The 13501-nt window shown below is 52.1% G+C and overlaps 2 protein-coding genes across 4 annotated transcripts; one reads left to right on the forward strand and one right to left on the reverse strand.

Moving 5' to 3' along the window:
* Positions 1-326: 326 nt before the first annotated feature.
* On the reverse strand, positions 327-4192 carry LOC135615292 (truncated basic helix-loop-helix protein A-like). Of its 3 annotated transcripts, none has more exons than XM_065113585.1 (9): positions 3969-4192; positions 3618-3872; positions 3301-3397; positions 2849-2863; positions 2698-2754; positions 2254-2620; positions 1518-1915; positions 1052-1441; positions 327-700 (listed from the first exon to the last, which is right to left on the reverse strand). In XM_065113585.1, exons 1-9 carry the CDS (start codon positions 4070-4072, stop codon positions 623-625), a joined length of 1761 nt encoding a protein of 586 aa, XP_064969657.1. In that variant the 5' UTR covers positions 4073-4192; the 3' UTR covers positions 327-622. The 3 variants fall into 3 exon arrangements, with proteins under 3 accessions (XP_064969657.1, XP_064969656.1, XP_064969655.1); XM_065113584.1 differs by having other exon boundaries at positions 2092-2620; XM_065113583.1 differs by having other exon boundaries at positions 2062-2620; positions 3969-4189.
* A 1447-nt stretch (positions 4193-5639) lies between these two features.
* LOC135615293 (uncharacterized) lies at positions 5640-13501 on the forward strand. The gene is made up of 4 exons (XM_065113587.1): positions 5640-5698; positions 6012-6085; positions 9061-9617; positions 9685-13501. Exons 3-4 carry the CDS (start codon positions 9063-9065, stop codon positions 10291-10293), a joined length of 1164 nt encoding a protein of 387 aa, XP_064969659.1. The 5' UTR covers positions 5640-5698; positions 6012-6085; positions 9061-9062; the 3' UTR covers positions 10294-13501.

Consider the following 13501-nt stretch of genomic DNA (forward strand, 5'->3'; position numbering starts at 1 on the left):
GACAAAACATTAATTATTGAACTATAAATCTATTTTTAATTTTTTAAATTTCTAATCTATTACTCATAACAATAAAAAATAAAAAGAGAGGAGAAGATGAGTCTAGATCTTTTAGCATATCGACATCGCTATAGCTCTTGAATTCGATAACAATGCATTTGCTAACAAAAAAAAAATTATGAATGACATCGAAAGATACGCATCGATTTGATATATCGTTATTAAATTTTAAATTTTGATATTAAAATTTTTCATATAATAATAGCATAACTATAGTTTTTATGTTTAAAAAAATAAATATTCAAATATTATCATAAGTCAAAGAGTAAAGAAAATATATATACTAATTAACAATACATGTGAAATACAATGATACGGCCGGTCCGAAGTTAGTTCTTAACTTCATATTTGCGCTGACTCAGCAACCATTAATGAACACACAACAGGTCATTTGTGTGCTATATCACATCCATGTACTTATTCTCACAAAGTAATCCTAGTATATATGAGTGCACTATTTCAGTATAGTGTAATAGTTACGCTGTATACTCTACGTTTGTAATCAAGTATTAGCGGGCCATTGCAGCTCATTCATGTCAACTTTATTGATACCCCGTCCGGGTTAATGGTCAGAGATTATTTGGTGAATCGCCTTCTTCAGCTCCACGATGTCAACTCTCCTTCCGTATGCCTCTTTCATCTGTCGAAGAGCAAAGAAGAAAAAGCATTATTAAAACAAAAAAACATACTCAAATAATGTACTGATACATATGTTTAGTTCTACATTAATTAAGGAGTATAGAAACCAAATATTTATGTTAATCATGGGACTCGAGAGGTAAATATGTTTATAGTAAATATGTTTAGTCTCATTGAAGAATAAGACAAGTAACAAAATCAGGTTACCTTTTGTAAGCGCTAAAGGTTACTTCCACTAACAAATTGCGGGTGGGGCCCATCCGTTGATTTCTTGTGGACCCATGTCAAATGATGATTGACCATGAACTAATTGCTTGGTTATACAAGAATGGAGTTTGATTGCTGTCTTTACCTTAGAACGCATCTCCGCACCGAACACGCCATTAGTGGAGGAACACTGCAGGGAGGAGACCTCCAACCCAAGCTCATGAAGCGTCTGCATGATGTCCAGCAGCAACCCATCTCTGCAAGGGCAGTGCAGCTCCAGGAGAGCATCAGCTTCTGCCATGGAGACATGCACACTTGTCGTGGCCATTCCATTGCTTCCTTCGAGCACCTGCAGTTTCCTTTTGTCAGCTGACAAACCAACCCTTCTTTGTACGTCCAGTTTGCAGTTCCCCACTTGGGAGCCACATTGTCTCTTTGATGACTGCTGCCTGTTTCTTCCCTCCAGATCTTGAATGCGCCTTCGTAGTTGCTCGATGTACTCAATCGTATCACCTAATATTGATGCCTTGTCCATCTGCAAGCAGCAATTCTTGTAACAGTCCAAACTAGAAGAAGAAGAAAAAGAAGAAAAGGACGAGGTTAAGGCAGACCTTGGTCACAAATGGAACCAATGATCGAAGGACCATAAACCTCTCATTGAGCTTCTCTCTTCTACGGCGCTCAGCAAGCACATGGTTAGCACTCACTTCTTCCTGCGTTGCACACTTCTGAAGCTTGTTTCCACCCTCTCCATCTCTGCCATCGCCAAGCTTGCAGAGTCGATCGCCGATGTTCAATAGAACGCTCTTCAGTAGCCACTGCGAACTCCCTTGCGATGACACCGTATGATCTCTTTTACAGCTCCACATAGAGAACGCCGAGTTGTGAGAACGAACCAAGTAGCTGAAGGAGCTCGCATCCACCCATCGATTCATGTTGTGTCGTAGAATGCTGGAAACCGTCTCAGAATAGTGTGCATCTTCCGAAGAGAAGTCTTGAACTTGAGTCCCTGCAAATGCCATACAAGTTTAAAGCTCATCTTCCATCAAACTTGCGCTACATATATCTGATTAAAGGCTAACAGAGCTGGTGAGAGTGAGAGGATGCATGCATGTTCTACACACGTCAAATTGGTCTATGATTCAAAAGGGATACCTAATGACTGTTGGAATCCAAATCCATTACCAAGATCTTCAAGTAGGAAATGCCAGTTTTTAGAGAAGTCATGATCTTGTCTTTGTTTTTTAGACTCTCCATCGGGCATGTGTTCTACGTCCAAGTTATTGGAACAATCACTGACGGAGCCTACCCTGATATCTTCCGACATCTCAAGCTGCATCAACTCACTTGCTTCTTCTTCTTCTGCTGCTGCTGCTGCTGCTACCGCTGGATGATGCATCGATACATCAACACCGTATCTCATCCCTTTAAGCTCCGATCGACAACTGCCGTCACCGTCGTCGTCGCCGTCATCATCGTCGTCGTCGTTGTAATCTTCGTTATGATCATGAGCGTTATCTTCTTCTTGGTTGGAAGCATGTGTCTCCATGTTCATCTGATGTATGATTGGTGCTTGCTGATGATACAGTGCATGGTCTGCGCTTGCGAATTGATTCGAAGCAGATTGCTCGGAGAGGGCAGGCTTTGTGTGTACATCAAAGTAGTCCGTGAAGAATCTCTTTGCATGTTGTATCAATGCCATGTCTTCCTCAACCTATCAAAGCACTCTAAACGTCATCAAATAGGATCACTCACAGAAGTTGATAGGTTTTAGTATGAGAATACACTAACCTTTTCTATATTACCTAACTCAAGAACTCCATCCATGAGAGGGATGCACACAACTGTCTGTAACATATATAGTGAATTCACTCATCTTTTATCATGATATATTCAACAATTTCTATGGGAACAAAGACTGAGGATAAGAAAGAAAAGATACCTGGACGTGAGCACTCTGTTGCATCATGCATCCCAACAGTTTGGGTACATATAGCATCCACGGGAACAAGATGAAAAGGTCAGCATTAATTTGTATTCGATGACAATTTTACAACAAAAGATGCGATCATAAAAATAAGATACTTTCCTGCTGAAATTGTAATGATGATCATAGCATTCAAATACTTTTGAACATGTATCTGAACTGAATTCTTTTTTTGTAAAAGAAACTATTTCTAGTTGATTCTATGAAAAAAATATGAGGTTCTACTTTGGGTGACTATGCTATCGGGAGGTGGTTCCGTTTCTGAGATCAAATCAATGTGTTGTAACTAAAAATATTGAACGATGATTAAATAGACGAGAAAATAGAATTCTAATATCACGAACAATGATTCGATTGATGATGAAGAAAGAGAATTCTTAGTTCAGCTCTCCATAGAAACCAATTACCTTTGCGAGAATGGCCCTCGAGAATGCTTTGCTATCAACCTCGTTTGCTCTCGTGAGCCAAACATGTCGTTGCCTCGCAAATGCCTTCCCTGGTAACCTAAATCATTGAACTAACCTCCAATTATGATCACGATCATACATGAAACATAGTGTATATGATGTAGGATTTCACATAATCTATCTTAGTAGTTTCTATTGCCTTGTCTTTTTCGGAAAAATTTTCTAAGAATTATGTGTTTTTATATACTTGATATAATAATTATCAGCTCATTAACAGCAGGTGCACTCGAGAGGAGGAGACGGAGAGAGCAACATACCCAACACCGGGAGGGAAGGAGAAGGAAATGCACATGAGGTAGAACCATTCCGCCTCGGTGAGATCCTCCGGTGAGAGGGCTGCGCAAGGTCGCCGTGCCGGTAGGTTGGCCTCACCCGACGACAACGACTCGAAGAGCTCCCTCAGCTGCTGGCTCCTCTGAAGGGAAGCTTCCTCCGTGCTCACCTCCACCGGCTGCACCGTCTTCCTCGTCTTTATCCCGCCATTGTAGTATCCATCTCCCCACACCAGAGTTCTTTCCGGATCACCACCAGAAGAAGATGCAAAGTGAGAGGACGAAGGGGAGAAACAGTGGCGGTGATGGGATGAGTTAACCATACTGTGTTCTCACCCTTGTTGCGGGCAGACCTGCCAGAAGAGGCTGTAGGTCCAGTGAACGCTTTGCACCACCGCCTGGAGCGCTTGCTGAAGACCGGTGCTCGGTGGGGCGACCATGGCGGCCTCCGGCGTAAGGAACCGCTTGCTTGCGACAAGGAGGGGGATTAAAATAAAAGAGGGTGAGAGAGAGACAGAGAGGGTGGGGGTGGTGGTGGTTGAGAGGTGCAGGCGGACTGTTTGGTGGTGGATTTGAGGAAGGGGGAAGAAAGGGAAGTGGAAGTGCGAAGAATTGGGAAGTGACTTGCCCCGGGTGGTGGGAGGCGGGGGGGAGGGGGGATTCCACGTTGGGTTTGGTTTTGACTGGTCGCTCTACCAGTCGGCTCTCACCTGCTCGGTCTTATAGCGACCACTTGGTGGGCATAGTGCTGGTGTCCCACGTAACGACGCCATTGCCGAATCCACGGTGACAACAACGCTATAGCTTCAGTCTCAGTTCATCTCCGGCCCAACTCAACATTGTTTGTTCGTTATCGAATCACGTAAATCTTCGCGTCAATTTTTTCTCATTTCTTTAAATTTCTCTTTTAGCGTCGAGATAAAGAATGCTTTTAATAAATATTTGACACGTGTACACGAAAGTGATAAAATCTATTATGTCAAATTTCTCATGTCAACGGTCATCTTAAAAAAAATATATATATATATTTACATGAACATGGAAGGGACCAGAGACTCCAGCAAAATCTAACATCAGTCTTCTCCTGCATTAGCTCAACTATCTAAGAAACCTTAATGGTTTTCGGAAAGAATAACCTCGACGCTTCGACTCTAGCACTCAGTTCTTCTAGTTCGGCATCTTGACACATTAGACGAGATTGACCTGCTTTGGTTTCATGTCTGAATCAGGTCGAACCATTCTCGACATCCATGCAAAAAAAATATTGTCTGATGACATTTGGCGTCGATCCATTTTGATAAGGCCTGAGTCTAGAATGATCATCTTAAGGTCCACCTGTCGTTATCCGATTGGTACAGAATATTCGTGGTATCACCTACTAAAACTACACCAGCTTTAGCTGTGCATTTAATTTAAATAGGCTAAAATATTGCCTTCCGTTAGCCGTCTTCTTCAAAGTCACTGTTGTCATTTTCCCTACCTGCTTATTCTCAAGTCCACGTCATCACCAATTGGAGTAGACATTGCTAATTGATGCCATTTATGATCCCAATTATAAACTGGTCCGACCTAACCGGACCAGAAAATGGTCCAAATCAATCCTGATTCGACCCAAAGTGACCTGATTCCCGTCTATTGGACCAAACATCATGTTGTAACATCTTAATTGAATTAGATTATTGGATCAATAGCGTTATCCATTTCCTTGCTTTTTCATTAATTATCTATGGGAAAATGACAAATTATGTTCATTTCCACTGAATCAACTTTGTCGATAATTCGATTACTACCAAAAATCGGGTTCAAGTTGGGGTTTTGATCCATTTGTAATTGGGTTTTAATCCCCAGTACCCGGATCCGATTTAAACGGATCTTATTAACCCAATACCCGAAAGCGTAACCCCCGATGCCGTAGTGGTTGTAAAACAGGATCCGATCGCTCTCCGACTAACGGGAAGAAGGCGGTCGTGTCGGAACGTCGTCGGCGGCGGTGGTATCGATGGACGTAGCGCTCTTCTCTCCGGCGTCTCTCTTCCACGACGACGAGGTCGGTGGAGAATACTCAGGTAATCAAGATTCCGTGTTTTCTTGGAATATTCTCGTCTTTGTCGCCGATCTTTGTTCCGTTTCTTGAGACCCTATATGTTTCCCTCGAATCCCTCGTCTTCTTCGTCGATCTTGATCTTATCTTTTCTTGGAATGATTCCGTCTTCTTCGTGGATCTTTTTCCCCTTCTTCAGAACATTTGATTTCTTGGAATCCCTTGTCTTCTTTGTCGATCTTTTGCTCTTTCTTGTTACCCTATTATTTTTCCTTGCTTTCCTGTTTATTGCATGATTTTATTCTTTTTATTTGCTTGACTTTTCATTGTTTTGGCAGCGGCGGCGGAGGGGAACGAGAGCGCGGCGGAGCAGCAGGTTCATGTGGAGAGAAACCATGCTTTTCCTGGAATGGTACTACGATTCTCCTATTCTCTTCCCATAGAGATCAATGAAAGAATCAACGGAGCGCAAGAAACCTTCAATAGATTGAATCATTAGGGTTTCGGTTCACGTATCCATAGGATTGTGAGTGAATGCCGTAATTCAAGATAAAACACCACAGTTTGATGTCACTGAATGCCCTAGAGATCAATCAAAGAATCAACGGAGCGCAAGAAACCTTCAGTAGATTGAATCATTAGGGTTTGGGTCACGGATCCATAGGATTGTAAGTGAATGCCCTAACTCAAGATAAAGTACCACAGGTTATGTAAGTGAATGCCCTAAAGATCAATGAAAGAATCAACAGAGCGCAAGAAACCTTCTGTTAGTGTAAACACCTTTTTCTTAGCCGTGACCTGCGGGGTCGTCGCGGCTTGGTTCGGGGGTCCGAATGGCGGAGATCTCCCTGGGGCGTTCCTCGTCTGCGCTGAGGCGGTCGGGAGCGGCCTCCGATCTGGGGCGGCGCGGCAGCCTCCTCCGGGTGGGGGGCTTCTCGGCTTCGTACCTGCAAAGAGGTCGGGTCGAGACGCTCAGCCCGACCCCTCCGACGATCAAGTTAGCTCAAGTCTTGGGGTTTTTTCCTCCGAAAAGTCCTCTCCTTCTCGACCTCTTGCTCGGGGATGTTTATAGGGGAACTTGGCATTACCAGGCGCGCCATCACATCGGTCAGGTTCGTATCTCTGATGGCGTCCGACATCGCCGAGGATGTTGCGTGGGAGACCGGGGGGTCGCAGGGTATGGGCGAGCTTCAACCGTTACCTGCTTCTGTCTCGTCCGGCTGTGCTGGGTCAACCGAGGGGGCTCTGTGGGCTCCGTCAGGCTGACGTCCGGACGCAGACCGTCGCCTTCATGGCCCTCCCCTGGGGCACCGAGCCTGTCCACGTGCGGGGGACGTCGCCAGGAGTGGGGTCTGCCATTTTTTGTCATATCATATTCCCCCCCCCAAAGGAAGCCATGGCTCGGCGTTGGATGGAGGGGATTCGAGGCGTGGCTTTGATCGGCACATGGTGGCTCTCTCCATGATTCAGGATTGAGGCACATGTCCGGGGCGAATAGGCCGCGCGGCAGAGGCGTTTTGGGTGGCATGAGGCCGGGGAGCACGTCTCGGGCGGGCTAGCTGTGCCGAGGAGGGGGTCTCGGGAACATGCGTCCGAGGAGCACGTCTCGGGCGGGCTGGCCGCGCTGAGGAGGTGGTCTCGGGGACATGCGGCCGAGGAGCACGTCTCGGGCGGGCTGGCCGCGCCGAGGAGGTGGTCTCGGGGACATGCAGTCGAGGAGCACGTCTCGGGCGGGCTGGCCGTGCCGAGGAGGTGGTCTCGGGGACATGCGACCGAGGAGCACGTCTCGGGCGGGCTGACCGCGCCGAGGAGGTGGTCTCGGGGACATGCGGCCGAGGAGCACGTCTCGGGCGGGCTGGCCGCGCCGAGGAGGTGGTCTCGGGGACATGCGGCCGAGGAGCACGTCTCGGGCGGGCTGGCCGCGCTGAGGAGGTGGTCTCGGGAACATGCGGCCGAGGAGCACGTCTCGGGCGGGCTGGTCGCGCCGAGGAGGTGGTCTCGGGGACATGCGGCCGGGGATCACGTCTCGGGCGGGCTGGCCGCGCCGAGGAGGTGGTCTCGGGGACATGCGGCCGAGGAGCACGTCTCGGGCGGGCTGGCCGCGTCGAGGAGGTGGTCTCGGGAACATGCGGCCGAGGAGCACGTCTCGGGCGGGCTGGCCGTGCCAAGGAGGTGGTCTCGGGGACATGCGGCCGAGGGGCACGTCTCGGGCGGGCTTGCGGAAAGATCGCCGTTCCTCTTCGGCGTTGAGGAGTTGCAGCGGCCGTTCTCTATTCCTTCCCTGTAGCGACCTTGGGTCCGCATTTATGACAAGGTGTTCATTTGCCTTCCCTGACATGACGCGACGAGTGAGTGTGCGGATGAGCTGTCGGCCGCTATGGGGAGGCGAAGGGACGTCTCTTTTGGCGGGATTTTTCCTAGGTAAATGGCGCACTTTGCCCGTTTCACGATCCTTGCCGCTGTGTCTCGGACCTCGTCGTCCCTTCTGTCGCCGCACCCTCTCTTCTCCTCACCTACGCCGTCATTCTCCGGTTGCTCCCTCGTCGTCTCCCTTGTTCGTTCTAAAGCCGGTAAGGATGTCCCTCTCGCCTGTCTCTTCGCCTTTGTCCCTTGGCAGAGTTCGGGAAAGCGTGCCTCCGTCCTCCCCAGACGAGGAGGCGACGCGAGCCCTTGAGGCTCTAATGTGGCCGCACGACCTCGACTCGGTGGTGAGCGGGTCGTCACTGGAAAAGCTCCGGGAGCGTTATCACATCCCGGAGGAGTTTGTACTGGTTGCACCTGATCCGGGGCAGCGGTCATACGACCCGATCCCTCGAGGTTTCGCGCTGACCCAAGACGCCCTAGAGGCCGGGTTGCGCCTCCCCCTTCACCCCACCATTGTCTCCTGTCTTTCCTTGTGGCGAATTTTGCCTTCCCAGGTGGCGCCTAACTCATGGCGCTACCTAGTAGCGTTCTTAGGGGAATGCTATTACGCTAACATCATCCCTACCTGAAACCTCTTTCTCTCTTGTTTCCGTCTTCTCAAGGGGCCGGGGGGCTATTTCGTGTCAGCCCGGGCTGGCTTTCGCGTCGGGGGAGCCCCTTCGAACAACAAAGGGTGGAAGGGGCGGTTTTTCTATGTTAGCTGGTCGAAGGATTGGGGCTTCGGAGTTCGGTGGGCAGTGAGGGTGATAGATAACACGGTCCCGCATTTGAACGACGAGGAGCGTCGGGACTTGAAGAGGCTTCGGGCAATCCTTCCCGGTTCACAGGCCATCCGAGCTATGACCGAGGAGTGGCTGGCCGAGGCGGGTCTTAGCCCGGCTTTCGGGGGTATGTTTATAGCGGGTGTTCCCCGTGTTTTGTTTGTTTCCACAGTTGGTGACGGCTTGCTTGTTTCCTCTGCAGGAATGAAGCTTCTATCACTCCGAGGTGGTCGCTCATCGTCGGTTTCTTCCCCACGCCCGTCCGCCGCTTCCCCTCCGCGCCCCTCCGCCGACCCGATGCCCGGCTCGGCGGACGCTCCATTAGAGATCCCGGAGGGGCGCCCGTCAAAGAAGGCGAAGATAGCTGGTCCCGGGAGAGCTGAGGCGGGGGTCGCCTCCTCGAGAACCAAGGGCGCAAAGCGGACTGTCCGGGACGAAGGGCCTTCCCGAGCGGATGGGCCCAGTCAAGGGGCGACCGGGAAGAGATCGAGTCTGCCTACGGTGGGCGACCTGTGCGGGCTACGCACGGGGGCCGACAAGCCCCTATGGTCGTTGGTGATGGGCGAGCTTCCGCCGGGGGAGGCCTCCGACCCGCTAGTCGCCCGCTGGAAGGGGTTGTCCCGAGGGGACAAAGTGTGGGCCGGGGGAGATCCCTCGGCCGCCTTTCTCCGAGGTGTGCTCCACCCCGACCTGGCTCGGGACCTGTACACCCTGCCTTCGGAGGCCATGCTCAGCAAGGCGGGGCGGTTTCTGACACTGGTAAGTGTTTTGTTAACTCCGGGCGCCTTCATGACTGTGTGCCGACCCCTCCCTTTTTCTGTGGCAGGGCCTCCACTACTCGACGGCGCTGATGGACCGAGTGCGTGATGCCGGCCAGGTAATCTGGAACCTCAGCGAGTGCAACTCCGAGTTGTGCCACCAGCTAGAGGAAGTTCGGGCCGGGTCGGGCCCAGAAGCGGTGGCGGCCGCGGAGAAGCGCGCAACTGACTCCGAGGAGGAGGTGGCGCGTCTGAAGGCGGCGCTCGAGCAGTCGGGCAATTCGGTTAAGGAACTCCAAGAGTTTCTTCGTTTGGATCGGGCCGAGCTTCGCCTATTGAAGTCGGAGGCGCTTGACCTCACCAAGAGGGTGGAGAAGGCCGAGGCTGAAGCCCATGCTGCTGCCGATGCTCTTGCCGAGGAGATTCGCCTTCGCCCGTCAAAGGACAGAGAGGCGATCGAAGCTTATAAGAAGTCTGAGAACTTCGAGCTCGGACTGACCCGAATGGGGCGAGTATCCTACGAGTATGGATACAGAATCGCCCTAGGTCGCTTTGGCTCATGCCCTCCCGGCTCCGAGGTGGAAAGAGATCCGTTCGCCTCTCATCCTGTGGACCAGGAGGTGGACATGCCGGAGGACGTGCCATTCGACGACCGCCCAGAGACTCCAGGAGAGTGATGAGTTTGATTTTTGTATGTCGGAGTCGGGGTTAGGGGTCAGTCTGTTCCTTGTGGTCGAGTCCCTGTACCTCTTTTGAAATAAAGTGAGCTTTTTCTTCCGATCTCTGGGTTTTCTGCCTCTTCAAACGAAGTATTTTCTAAGGTTCTGTATGTTCCAAGTCCTGGGTACAGGGTTGCCATCCATAGTAGCGAGTCGGAACGTCCCCGGTCGGGATACTCCGATGACCCGATAGGGTCCTTCCCACTTCGGGGCCAGTTTCCCCCTTACTCGGGTCGGGTGGCTGACCTCAATTTTGCGCAGGACCAGGTCCTCTAGCTTTATCAGTCGAGGTCGTACCATCCGGTTGTAGACCCTTGCTACGGTTCTCTTGTAAGAGAGGGTTTTTTGGTGCGCGTCGGCACGTCTCTCTTCGAGCAGGTCCAGGTTGGATCGGAGCCCTTCACCCGAGGCCTCTTCGCTGTAGCTCGCCGTCCGCGGAGTCGGGACAGCCACCTCGGGGGGTAGTACGGCCTCGGTTCCGAATGTGAGGCTGTAGGGGGACTCCCCTGTCGGGGTTTTAGGGGTAGTGCGTAGCGCCCACAGGACGCTTGGGAGCTCGTCGATCCAAGCCGACCGGGCAGCGGATACCCTTCTCTCGAGACCGTCGATGATGGATCGGTTGGTTACTTCAGCCAGTCCGTTCACCTGGGGGTAGGCCACCGAGCTGAACTTTAGCTGAATCTTGTGCTTAGCGCAAAACTCCTGGAATTTCCCGCTGGCGAACTGAGGCCCATTGTCGGTGACGATGGACTGGGGCAGACCAAACCGAGTTACGAGGTTCCTCCATACGAACTTCTCCACTTGTGACTCCGTGATGGTTGCAAGAGGCTCGGCCTCGACCCACCTGGTAAAGTAGTCCACGCCTACGATGATGTACTTCCGCTGCCCGGAGGCGGGCGGGAGAGGTCCGAGTATGTCCAGTCCCCACTGCGCGAATGGCCAAGCACAGTCGACGGGGGTGAACAAGACCGCCGGCCGTCGGGCGATGCGGGCGTGCTCCTGGCATGAGCTGCACCGCCGCACGAAAGCTTTCGCGTCCTGGCGCATGGTCGGCCAGTAGTACCCCTGTCGGAGTATCTTGTGCGTCAGGGCTCGTTCGCCTATATGTTCCCCGCAGGCCCCTTCATGCATGTCGGACAGAACTGTCCGGGCTTCGTTTGGCTCTAGGCAGCGTAGCAAGGGGCGTGAGAAAGACCGCTTGTACAGCCGTCCTCCTTCAGAGTACCATGCCTGCGTCCGGCGCAAGCGTCGAGCCGCTGTTTCATCATCGGGTAGGGTCCCGTCCCGCTTGAAGCGTAGTATCTCCTGTACCCAAGTGGCCGGCCCGCCGTCCGTGACCGTAGTGACGATCTCTATGGCTCGGTGAGGGAGCTCTTCGGTCCCGGGCCGAGCACGGGGGGTCGAACCGGATGCCAGTTTTGCCAGAGTGTCGGCTCGCTGGTTTTCGCTCCTGGGAACATTCGACAATTCAAAATGGGCGAACTTGGTGGCAAGGTTTCTTACCCGTGCCAGATATTTCGCCATGGTGGGGTCCCGGGCTTCGTATCCGCCGTCAAGCTGCCTAGCCACCAGCTGTGAGTCGGTGACGACGCGTATGTCGGTCACGCGCATTTCCAGCGCCAATTGGAGTCCCGCCAGGAGGGCTTCGTATTCTGCTTCGTTATTGGTGGCCCTGAATCCGAAGCGGAAGGAACGCTCAATCGAGCGGCCGTCAGGTGTCACCAGCACCAGCCCTGCGCCGGCGCCCTTCGTGTTGGCCGACCCGTCTACGTGGAGGGTCCACATCTCACGCGGTGGCTCGAGTTCTTCGCCCGTGCTCGGGGTCAGCTCCGCGATAAAGTCTGCTACGGACTGGGCTTTAATGGCGGTCCGAGGTATGTACCGTATGTCGTGTTCGCCTAGCTCCACTGCCCATTTGAGGAGACGCCCTGCAACGTCGAATTTGGACAAAACAAGCCGAAGCGGTTGGTCGGTTATTACCTCTATCGGGTGGGCCTGGAAATAAGGGCGGAGCTTTCGCGTTGACAGGACGAGCGCCAGTGCCAGCTTTTCGATTGGCGGGTAGCGTCCCTCTGGTCCGCTTAGCATGTGGCTGACATAGTAGACCGGCAGTTGGTCGCCGAAGTTTTCCCTGACCAGAACCGAGCTGACCGCGTGCTGAGAGGCGGCGAGGTAGAGGCTTAATTTCTCCCCCGGGGAGACTGACACGAGTCGGGGGAGGTTGGCCAGGTGTTGCTTCATCTGCTCGAAGGCCCTTTCACATTCCGCCGTCCATTGGAAGTTTTTTGGATCCTTCAAGGCCTTGAAGAAGGGGAGGCAGCGGTCTCCCGATCGGGAAAGGAAGCGTGATAGGGCGATTAACCTCCCGTTAAGGCATTGTAGGTCTCTGATCGTCCGAGGGGGCTGCATGTCAATGAGAGCCTGGACCTTTTCCGGGTTGGCGTCAATCCCTCTCTCGTGTATGATGAATCCGAGGAATTTTCCCGAGGTTACGCCGAAGGCGCACTTAGCAGGGTTGAGGCGCAGGCCGAACCTTCGCAGGGTGTCGAATGTTTCAGCCAAGTCGGAAGGATGAGTCTCGGCTGTTCGGCTTTTCACGATCATGTCGTCGACATATATCTCCACGTTTCGTCCAATCTGATGGGCGAACATCTTGTTCACCGTCCTCTGGTACGTGGCCCCGGCGTTTTTCAGCCCGAACGACATGACTTTGTAAAAGTATACCCCTTGCTCGGTGAGGAAGGTTGTGTGTTCTTGGTCTTCGGGCGCCATCCTGATTTGGTTGTACCCCGAGAAGGCATCCATAAACGAGAGACGGGCGTGGCCGGCTGTGGCGTCGACCAGCTGGTCGATCTTTGGTAGGGGATAGCAGTCCTTCGGACAGGCATTGTTGAGACTGGTATAGTCGATGCACATCCGCCAGCTTCCATTAGGCTTTTTGACAAGGACTACATTGGAGAGCCACTGTGGGTACCTGGTTTCTTCTATGAAACCGGCCGCCAGAAGTCGGTTTACCTCTTCTCGGATGGCAAGTTGTCGATCCGGGGCCTGCCGCCTGGGCCTCTGTTTCACCGGGCGGGCATCGGACGAGATGTTCAGGTGGTGCAGCGCGACCTCTGGGTGGACTCCTATTAGGTCCGATGGCGTCCAAGCGAAGATGTCGGCG

The sequence above is a fragment of the Musa acuminata genome, chromosome BXJ2-6 (assembly GCF_036884655.1).
Source record: "Musa acuminata AAA Group cultivar baxijiao chromosome BXJ2-6, Cavendish_Baxijiao_AAA, whole genome shotgun sequence".
Taxonomy (NCBI): Eukaryota; Viridiplantae; Streptophyta; class Magnoliopsida; order Zingiberales; family Musaceae; genus Musa; species Musa acuminata.

Excerpts from the sequence above, each read along its gene's own strand:
- LOC135615293 (XM_065113587.1), top strand. The coding sequence starts at position 9,063 with ATGAAGCTTCTATCACTCCGAGGTGGTCGCTCATCGTCGGTTTCTTCC. Across the intron at positions 9,618-9,684 it reads CGGGGCGGTTTCTGACACTG|GGCCTCCACTACTCGACGGC; the intron begins GTAAGTGTTTTG and ends TTTCTGTGGCAG.
- LOC135615292 (XM_065113583.1), bottom strand. The coding sequence starts at position 4,072 with ATGGTCGCCCCACCGAGCACCGGTCTTCAGCAAGCGCTCCAGGCGGTG. Across the intron at positions 3,873-3,968 it reads CAGGTCTGCCCGCAACAAGG|AACTCTGGTGTGGGGAGATG; the intron begins GTGAGAACACAG and ends TGATCCGGAAAG. Across the intron at positions 701-1,051 it reads GTGCGGAGATGCGTTCTAAG|ATGAAAGAGGCATACGGAAG; the intron begins GTAAAGACAGCA and ends GCTCTTCGACAG.